Here is a 10,051-nt window from a genome sequence, read left to right on the forward strand (position 1 = left end):
GAGTGCCACAGAGAGTTGAGCCACATGTGAAAGCCAAGATTGGAGAGTCATGGCACTCGCCTGGCGCTAATGGGCATGGGGGGTCGGGGGAGGTGTGCTCCAACCACAAGCTGAGAGCTGCATGCAATTCAGGGGACGCAAGGGAACGAGACGACCCTTTTTCTTAGTGGGGAGCATTCTGAGTGGACGAGGGTTGTGTTCTGCTGACACTTTTTCAGCTTGAAGATTTTCTACTGAATGGTTATGGTCCAATGACTTGGTAGAGATAATGTTGCTATCAGGAGAAATTCCAATTAGAGGGATCAGCCGGAAACATATTTGGGCGTCACTTAAACTTGACCAACCGTTTTCAGTTTCAGGGGTTAGCAGCTATTAAATGGGAATGAGGGGGAAGAAAGGCTGGACCCGACATAGTGGATAGAATGGGTAGGGAGGGAGTTTGGTAGGTGATTGAACCCTTTGTCCAGTATTTTCTGAGATCACAACACCACTTTACTCAGATATACAGCATATTGATCTATCGTCGGATAATTGATAATTGATTGACTTGCTGGATACTTCCATCCTCATCTGTCTCCACCTACAAGGAAGTCAAGCCTCGTTGCGCAAGTAGACGCCCACTTGTATGTACTTACTTTGTGGCGGGAACATGTCTCGGTTACAACACTCTCTTTAAAGCTGTCTCTAGTTCTGTTACATATTCGATAACAAAGTGGTACTGGCTGGTGCTGTACATGCTGTCACAGCTGCTTGCTTTCGATCGAGGAGAATTGTTTAATTCTGTCAATTCCTCCAGCTACTGTAACGTCCAAAGTGGAACAGAGCATACACAGCAGAGCGTCGATCCCACTGCCTTGCATTACATTGCATGCATTCACCGCATCCTTTCACTCGAACCCTCCCTCTCGGACCCCCCGAGCTCGAAAACGAACCCCAACGCAACGCAACGCAGCGCAGCGCAGCGCAACATCACCCGATCCGGAGCCTACGAGGGTTCTAAATCGTGAGGGACTCGTGTTTCGTGTCTCGGAACCCCGGCCTCGATCCGCCTTCGGCACTGTCTTGTCTTAGCCTGTCTTGCATTGCTTTGTCTTGTCTTGTCTCGTCTCCTCCATCATTATGGCTTCTTCGTTCCAGTCAACGTTGCCATTCTTGACCAAAACAACCAGCAACAGCGGCGCAAACAACCACCACGGTCACGGTCATAAACACAGCCTCAGCAATTTCTCCAATGCTTCAGTCTCCAACCGAAGAACCTCCCTGGCTTCGTTTCACTCTTCGCGCCCCGAATCGCAAATGTCACAGGCCTCGCCGCCTCCCTCGAGGTCACCTCTTCCTCCTGCAGAGATCGATCGCATTTCCGATCCCAATTCGCAGTCAAAGACGCCTTCGACGGGCCTGTCCTCGCAGCATTCATCACTTTCCGCTCCTCGAAGGATCAACCATCATGCACGACCATCGAGAAAGCTTCGCTCCCAATACCCGCGAAGCTCCACGGAAAACCATGTCGAATACATCCTTGTCGCATCTTTCGATATCGATCGAGGTCCTGTCATGGAGCATCAATACCCAGTTGCGATCACAGGGGACGAAAATATGCTGGCAGAGCTCATGTTGCCCGATCAAGCCCACGCCCGCAACCAGGACTGGACAATCTTCTTTCTTCACAAGGATACAAGTCAGGAAGAGGAGGACGAGGAGCGCAAACTTAAAGAAAATCGAAAACAAAGGCGAAAGAGGAGGCGTGATAGAGCAGCCGGTACAATAGACGAGGAGGATGAAGAAAACGAAGAGGATCTACCAGAGGACGAATGGGAGGACGGTGATGAAGACGACACCGAATCTACTGATAGCGAACCTGAGGGCGGAGAGGGCCCTCCCCTAATTTATGTGCTTAATCTGGTCAATACCAAACATGACAAGTCGGTCAAGAGAGGGGCCATTGTCAAAGCCATGGCCATCTGCACGCGGCATCCCTTCTTGCATATCTACAAGGCAAGTAGCCTTGATCCACGCACGATCCTTGTGCTCGCGCACTTGCTAACCGTTTCAATAGCCACTGTTACTGTTGGCTCTGGAAGAATACTTCAAAGCACCTGTTCCAGAGACATTGGCCATGCTATACGATTCAGTAAACGCCATGGATTTGTCTCTGATGCCTAAACTCAGTCTTCTCGAGCGCCACTTATTACAAGCAAGTGACAACAAGGATCTCTTTGTGGAGAAATTCGAGCAGATGATTCAAATGCGGATAGCCGAAGACCAGCTCGAGGAGGCAGCAGACCAGTCATTGGATGCGACAAGGAGTCCGACAAAACTGACTGGTATCTCAAGAGCTGGTACAAAGGCCCATGTCGAGGGCGGCCAGTCGATTTACTCTGTTCCCCGCGACACGCATGAGTTTGAGAGCAAGGTCATGTACAAGGGCATACCGATCCCTATCAAAGTGCCTGTTGCTGTCATGCCAGAAACCGTCGGTGACTTTTCACTCATCAAACTCATTCAAAACTTTTCAGATTCTCACCAAAAGTCGCCCCAACCATTTGCGCTGCACCCTCACCTCACAACGAACGGAGTCAATACGCACCCTATCATTGTGCTGGCAAATGCACTCTTGACACAAAAGAGAATCATCTTTCTAGGGTACAACATGCCCTCGGGCGAGGTCGCAGAAGCTGTCTTAGCCGCGTGTGCGTTGGCATCGGGTGGTATACTTCGTGGGTTTACACGACATGCTTTTCCTTACACCGACTTGACCAAAATCGACGACCTGCTCAACGTACCCGGTTTTATCGCTGGTGTAACGAATCCCACCTTCGAGCTTCACCCCGAGTGGTGGGACGTCTTGTGCGATTTACCAAGTGGAAGGGTCAAGATCAGTACAAAGATCGACCCTGCCCCTGTGACAGAGGGCCTGCTGTACTTCCAGCAACAAAATGCAGCTTTTGCTGCCATTGCAAGCGGTACCACGAACACAAGCCAGGACTATACGGGCGATAATGCCTTCATGGCTGATGTTCTTAGGAGCATAGCTGCGAGACATGGCGAACGTGTGATCCGAGCAAAGTGGCGCGACTGGGTCGGCAAGTTTACTCAAATCGCAGCCAAATTCGAGGAAAGCGTTTATGGAGCTAGTGCCTTGTACATTGGAGGCGAAGATCAGGACTTGATGCCGCCAGGGGCCAATGGGCATGGTTATGTCTGGGCGGATGATACAGCTAAGCATAAGGAGCTTGCTGGTAATGTGACAAGAATCGAAGGATGGCGCAATACTCGAAGTTATTACAGCTTCATCCAAGTAAGACACCGCACTAAGAAAAGGGACGATCAAAGCTGACATCTTGCAGGATCTGGCACAGATATATACCATCAGGCCCCTGAAGGGTCTTGACTTGGCCCATCTTCACGACCGTTTGCGAATGCAACGCTTGACCCCTGCGCAGAGCAGAGATATTTATCTTACCATCTCCAAACACGTCCACACATACGATGAGATTTGTCTACTGCTTAGTGTGGCCCCTGAGTCACACGCTGGATTGTTCTACCTTGCACTTGGTCTATTCCACAAGGACCGCGAAGTCCGTCTGAGAACAGCAGATCTCTTGGAGCGTATATCCGATCATGAAGCCGGACAGCATTGGTGGAGGAGTCTCAGTCGCTTCGAGAAGCTAGCTTATATGCGGCTACGTCGAGAGGTGGATGCTGAGATGCAAGCAAAGCTTGAAAAGGAAGGTATAAGCGCTGAAATTGAGAGAATAGTAAGCTGAACGTTTGAATTGGAGTTTCCATGTGGGCGGGCTTGTAGGAGTTTATTTATGGGTTGGAGTAACTTTGACGGGTCCTCCAGGAGGTGTCATGTCTGGGTTCGCATCATATACCTTTCAGCACTCATATAGGCGGCGTTTTTCAAAGACATTAGAGGAATACAATTGCACGTTACATACGACAATCAATGTAATTTTGAAGAGTCATATTGTTTAACTTGCTTTTCAATTCCTTGGTTGGTGGATTTATGACCTCCCTTATGCTATCGTTCAGACCATAGAATTATTGAGAACATTTGCTGCTCGAGCATTCCATGTACACAACTTGAAGACACAAACTGATTCGTTTACCCAGAATGGCGCCGTAAATACACCCAACCGACTTTTGTCAAAGAACTGCTGGTTTCACCCTCTTACAGCGCACTGCGTGGTAGTCACAAGAGTCCGAGAGCCTTGGCGGCGTGCTTGACGTGGTCTTCGCCGAAGGTAGAGATGAAGAAGTAAGAGTGGTCATAGCCCTGAAGACGGGTTAGCATTGTCGTTTGATGGGAATGAGAAATACCTACATCCTGGTAGCGGAGAGTCAAGCCCTCAATGCCGGCATCCTTGACAGCCTTCTCAAGGTTCTCGGGGAGAAGCTGGCCTTGCTTGTAGAAGTTGTCACCAGTGCCCTGGTCTATTAGCATGATGTACTCAACAAGCGTGAGGGAGGGAGAGGCTCGGAACTTACAACATCAATGAGAGCAGGGAAGTTGCCCTTCCAGCTCTTGATGAGCTCAGTGGCATCGTGCTTCTTCCACTCCTCCTTGTCCTCACCCAAGTAACCCTTGAAGGCCTTGTCACCCCAAGGGCACTGAGAAGGGTTGGAGATAGGAGCCCAGGCGCTGACACTCTTGTACTTGCCGGGGTTCTTGAGGAACAGAGTCAGTGCACCATGTCCACCCATAGAGTGGCCAGAGATAGAAACTCGCGAGGAGTCAACCTCCTTAAACTCCTTGAAGATGAGGTCGGGAAGCTCGTTGGTGATATACGACTCCATCTTGTAGTGCTTGCTGTAAGGGTCCTTCTTGGCATCGATGTAGAAGCCAGCTCCGCTGCCAAAGTCATATGAGTCGTGCTCACCGGGTAAGTCCAGCTCGCGGGGAGATGTGTCTGGGTAGAGAAGAGCAAGACCGAGCTTGGAGGCGTGAGCATGGAGGAAGCCCTTCTCTGTGACGTTGTCGGGCGTGCATGTGAGGCCGGAGAGGTAGATGAGAAGAGGAGCTGGCTTAGAAGATGATGCTGAGCCTGGGAGGTAGAGAGTTGCGTTCATGGGTGTGCCGGTGACGGCAGACTTGTGGGAGAGCTTGAGGAAGCGTCCGCCGAAGCTGTTGATAGTAGCATTCGTAGTGAAAGCCATGATGTCACTGTATCTGAGGATTGCTTTGGGTTAGACAGAAGCAATTGGGGGGTATAAAGTTGAAAACGGTTTCAAGAATAAAGAGAAGATAAAGTGAAAGAGGAGAAATCTCAGCAGTTTATGGTTATGTTGCTATGAAATAGCTGAGCTTTATCCCAAGGAGGGGAAGCTTCCAGTCAATGGCGAGGTCTGGGGTAACCTTAACCCCACCATCGGTACCCGGATGCCTTCATCAACATGACGAATGCCGAATTATCTCCCCGGCTCCGGAATACGGAACCCCCTCCGTGTCACGGGTCGGAGACAAGATAAGAACAGTATATACACTGGGGGTAGCAGAAGAGTAGAGTCCCAAGTGACAAGTATGTTAAGACAGTATAAGGATATCTTCTAATCGTTTGTGATGAACTTGGTATGCTCTGTGACTAGATTATTTTCTCAGCATGCATTACTATTCCAATAGAACGTGACGTTGAGATAGTATGAGTGATTGATTGTTTCATGTCTTGTCTGAAACTGATAATCATCATTCATTAGAGCTGTATCTATCTCTGCTTGTATACTTTGACTGAATGCCAAAGAACTAAAAGACCATCGCTAATATCGCTAACTCCAATTACTCCGTAGCCCGGTGAAATGCCCATTACCCCGTCACCAAGTTTACCATTCCATTGTAATGCCAAAAAAAAAAGAGTACTCAATCGACTTAAGGCAGTCGACGGTAGAAGGCATAAAAGATGCCACCAAAAACAACCATGTTCGTGGATATATAGAACCACCCAGGTGCACATATTGGCTTTTCCTGTAACATCCTCACAGGCTTCTCCTAATCGAACAAGTTCTCGCTCCTTGTGGTCTTTTTCAGTGAACAGTCAAAGCTGTTGAAGAGTTTGGGCCAGCCGACCCGGCTGAAATTGAATTTGTATTCGTAATTGAAATCGATCGCGCCTATTGTGCAACCCGTAGGGCTCATACAAGTATCGTTGCAGCCGGTTGTACGAGGGTAACAGTTGAAGTGTTCGCCATCAGGTGCGAATGTTGTGACGTTGCGAAGGAAGGGTTCAGAAAGTTGATGGCACTTGTTAAGTGTATATACCTCGTGGGTGCATGTACCTGTGGAGTTGGCGCCAGTGCATATCAAAAGCTGTGGCGATGAGATGTCAATACCACAGAAAAGAGACAGCATGTAAAATAGGGAAGAGAGTCAACTTACACCCCCGACTGCCCGCTCATTCAATATGGGCACAGCAGAGATGCTGACGGCAGAAATGATAGTTGCAATAAGAGTGAAGAATTTCATTGTAGCGGTTGGGACTTGTCTCGGCTGATAATGATAGTGCGAACGAAAGTGTTAGATTGGCGAGTGTTGATGTCTGAGATGAAAGAGTATGAATCAGAGAGATTCTTCGCAGAGGCTGGATTTTAGTAAAATATATACTGAAGGCAGTTACGAATATCGGTTGGTCTTTTCAATTGTTAGCTGTTTCTGTATACCAACCTCCCGGCCTCAAAACACCACAAGTGCGACCAACCTCTTATAAGAAATGGAGTAGGATAATAAGCTTCCAATAGCACAACAGCTTCACTACATTCGTCTAATCCCTCCTGCATAAGAGCGCACGACTCGTACGATCAACACTAGACGTAACCTTTGATCATCGCCCCAAGTTCAATTCGGTTCAGTCAAGGGAGTGCGTATCCGCCGACGTCATGAAGGTCCCCGCCAAGAGGGAGATCATCCTGTCACCAAACGTCTAAATACCTTCAGGACCTTACCTGGCTGCCTGGGTAAGATAACACAGCAAACAAACAAGCAGAATTAAAGCCGACTTGGCCGAGGCTGCATGAAAACTTTACTTGCATGATCTGCAAAGCTACGGCTGTCACGGCCTTTCCCTTCCCATCGATACCCGTTTCCGGACCTGTGTGGCACAACGTTGGAGGCTGGAAAGAATATTCTGGACTTGTGGTTGGTTGGACGATTCATCTAACCTGCGAGGACCCTTTCCAATATGCAAGAAGCCACAGACGCTGCAGGAGTCATTTCTTTGTACTTGAGGTTGATAATCTATGTCAAGCCCAGATTGCGTGGTATGAGAAGATGCTCTCTTGCCTGGATTGATTGACTGTTTATCAGACTTTGTGACGTATGAAAAGGCCACTGCGCTTTTGAGGTTGCGTCCAAACACCACAAGATGCCGTCATGTCTCGCGCCGGTGTTTCAGTGAAACACAATCTGGCCCGACGTATTCGGCCCATCAGATCCAAAACAAGCCATCTACGGAAGGCCAAATCGATATCTGTGCTAAAATTCATCTTAAGGGATTTTTTTTATTATATCTACCCTAATATAGCATTAAAGGCCCTATTAAGCTTTTAAGTAATATAATATTATTATATTAGATATTATTACTATAATATAGTATTAAAGAAAAAGGGCTATAGCTCTATTTTATATATACCTTTATAAGCTTATAATATACTATTTAGCTTTAAAATATTTACTTTTATTTTTTATTACTATAAATTATACTAAATTCTGCCCTAAAACTAGCTATAGCTATAATAAACTTTATATAGAATTAAAGGCTTTTAAAAAAGCTACTTTTTACTTATTTTATTAATAATAACTTACTAAAGCTATTAAAGTTATTAACTTTACTTTAAGTAGCCTTTTAAGGCCTAGTTTAATAATAATTTAAATTAAATAAATATAACTAATCTTTATTATATATACTAATACTATTAATATAGCTATTAAAAGTTAATAATATAGTATTATAGTAATAAGCTATAAAAGTATAATTACTATTAAACTAAAGGCTATATTTTATATTACTTTAAGATATTTTAAGGAAGTTATTTTAGGTATTTTTATATTAAAATATAATAAAAGAGTTAAAAGTAAAAATATTAAAAGTAAGATTATAGCCTTACTAGGCTTTATATTTTTATCTTATAATAAAATAATTTATTTTATTATATTAAGCTATTATAAAGAGTTCTTATTAATAAAATAAAAACTTATTAGTAGTTATATTATTAATATATATTTAAATAGACTTATTATATATAGTAATACTATTTATAAAACTATATAGCTAAAGGATTTCTTTAAAGTAGTAAGTATTATACTCCCTATAAGGGCTAAAGTTCTAGTTTCCTTTATACTTTTATACTTTAATATATAAAATAATTTAAAAGAAAGTAATATTTTATACTTTAATAAGTAAGTAATTAAGTAAGTAAAGGCTAAAGTAGAAACTAAAATACTTACTTTAAAGTATATAATAAAGCTTAAAAAAGAAATAAAAAATAAAAAAGAAGCTATATAATATAAAAAGAAAGAAAATAAAGTTAAAGCTAAAATTAAAGCTATAATTAAGGCTAAGAAAATAAAAGGTAAAAAAGAAAGATAATATAAAGATTTAAATATATTTAAAGTATTTCTTTAATTTATAATATTAAATAAGGATTAAGGGAGTAAGGAAAATAAAAAGGAATAAAATTAGGTTATATTATAAGAAAAGACTAAAGGGCACCTTTTATAATTAAAAACCTTATTATAAAGGTTTAAGAAATAATATAAAGCTAGCTCTTAACCTTATAATTAATCTTATTTTAATTAATATTACTTTAAGTCTTTTAATTAAGTAATTATATATTAATATTATATATAGCTAAATAAGACTATATATAATTAATCTTACTTATAGGTATTTCTAGAAGACTAATAGCTAGCTATTTTTTATTAAGTATATATACTTTTAATTATACTTATAGAAATAAGTATATAGAAAGCTTTAAGTTCTTAAGGGTATTTTAAGGAAAGATTTGCCTTTTAAGAATCTTTTTATATATTATAATTATATTTTAAGGCAGATAGGTATTAAGATTAATATTATTATATTTAAAAAGCTTTTTAAGAAGCTATAGTTAATTAAATAATATTAGATAAGTATAACTCTTTATTTTATAAATCTCTAGCTAATAATATAAGACTTAAGGCTAACTAGAAAGAATATATAGCCTATTATACTATTTATAAATATAATATATATTTTATATATATATAAATTTAGAGAGCTCTATATATATAATTAGTATAAAAAGATATAAAATAGTAATTTAATTTAAAATAGAATTAATAAAGAAATACTTATTAGCTATAATTCTTCTAAAATATTCCTATAAGCAGTTAATATATATATATATATATATATATATATATAAATATATATATACTAGTACCTTACTTAACTATTACTAAGTTAGTGCTATTAACTTTTAATCTTTTTATTATATATACTTTTACTATATATTTAATAATTATAGAATTATATTTACTAAACTGTAGTATCCTATAGGGGGCTTTATATTTATAAAAAGTAGAAATAAGCCTTAGCTATTATAAGAGTCTTATTATTATAATTTAATTAAATAATAAGTAGTATACTCTTTTAACTTTCTAAGATATAAAGGTATTATTTAAGTATACTTTATAACATATTAGCTAATATACTAATATATAGCTATATAATATACTATAAGTATATATTAATTAATATATATATTTTAATCCTTTAAGCCTTTAACTTATTATAAGTATTAATTAACTAAATAAAGTTAAGCCTAGGTACTATTTATTTAGTTTAATAGTATTATATTATATTTTATTAATTAGTTATATTTATAAATATAAAGTCTTAAAATACTTTATATAGTATATATTAATTTAAAGATAGCTATTTTTACTAAATATAAATATAGAAATATATTTAATTAAATAACTAAAGCTTAGTATTTAATAAGGTATTATTTTTAAAGAAATAGTATAATTTAATAAGTTATTTTTCTTTTTACTTAGGAGTTTAATGCTATAAAAAGC

The 10,051-nt window shown here is 40.4% G+C and overlaps 2 protein-coding genes across 2 annotated transcripts; one reads left to right on the forward strand and one right to left on the reverse strand.

Annotated features, from left to right (window-relative positions):
* Positions 1-1,119: 1,119 nt before the first annotated feature.
* Positions 1,120-3,767, forward strand: J7337_002347 (uncharacterized protein; the record flags this gene model as incomplete). The annotated part of the gene is made up of 3 exons (XM_044820077.1): positions 1,120-1,944; positions 2,057-3,298; positions 3,348-3,767. 3 exons carry the CDS (start codon positions 1,120-1,122, stop codon positions 3,765-3,767), a joined length of 2,487 nt encoding a protein of 828 aa, XP_044684377.1.
* Positions 3,768-4,198: 431 nt separating this feature from the next.
* J7337_002348 (uncharacterized protein) lies at positions 4,199-5,163 on the reverse strand (the record flags this gene model as incomplete). The annotated part of the gene is made up of 3 exons (XM_044820078.1): positions 4,199-4,282; positions 4,331-4,435; positions 4,495-5,163. The coding sequence occupies 3 exons, from the start codon at positions 5,161-5,163 to the stop codon at positions 4,199-4,201; spliced, it is 858 nt and encodes a 285-aa protein (XP_044684378.1).
* Between the last annotated feature and the right edge of the window lie 4,888 nt (positions 5,164-10,051).

This window comes from Fusarium musae, chromosome 2 (assembly GCF_019915245.1).
Source record: "Fusarium musae strain F31 chromosome 2, whole genome shotgun sequence".
Taxonomy (NCBI): Eukaryota; Fungi; Ascomycota; class Sordariomycetes; order Hypocreales; family Nectriaceae; genus Fusarium; species Fusarium musae.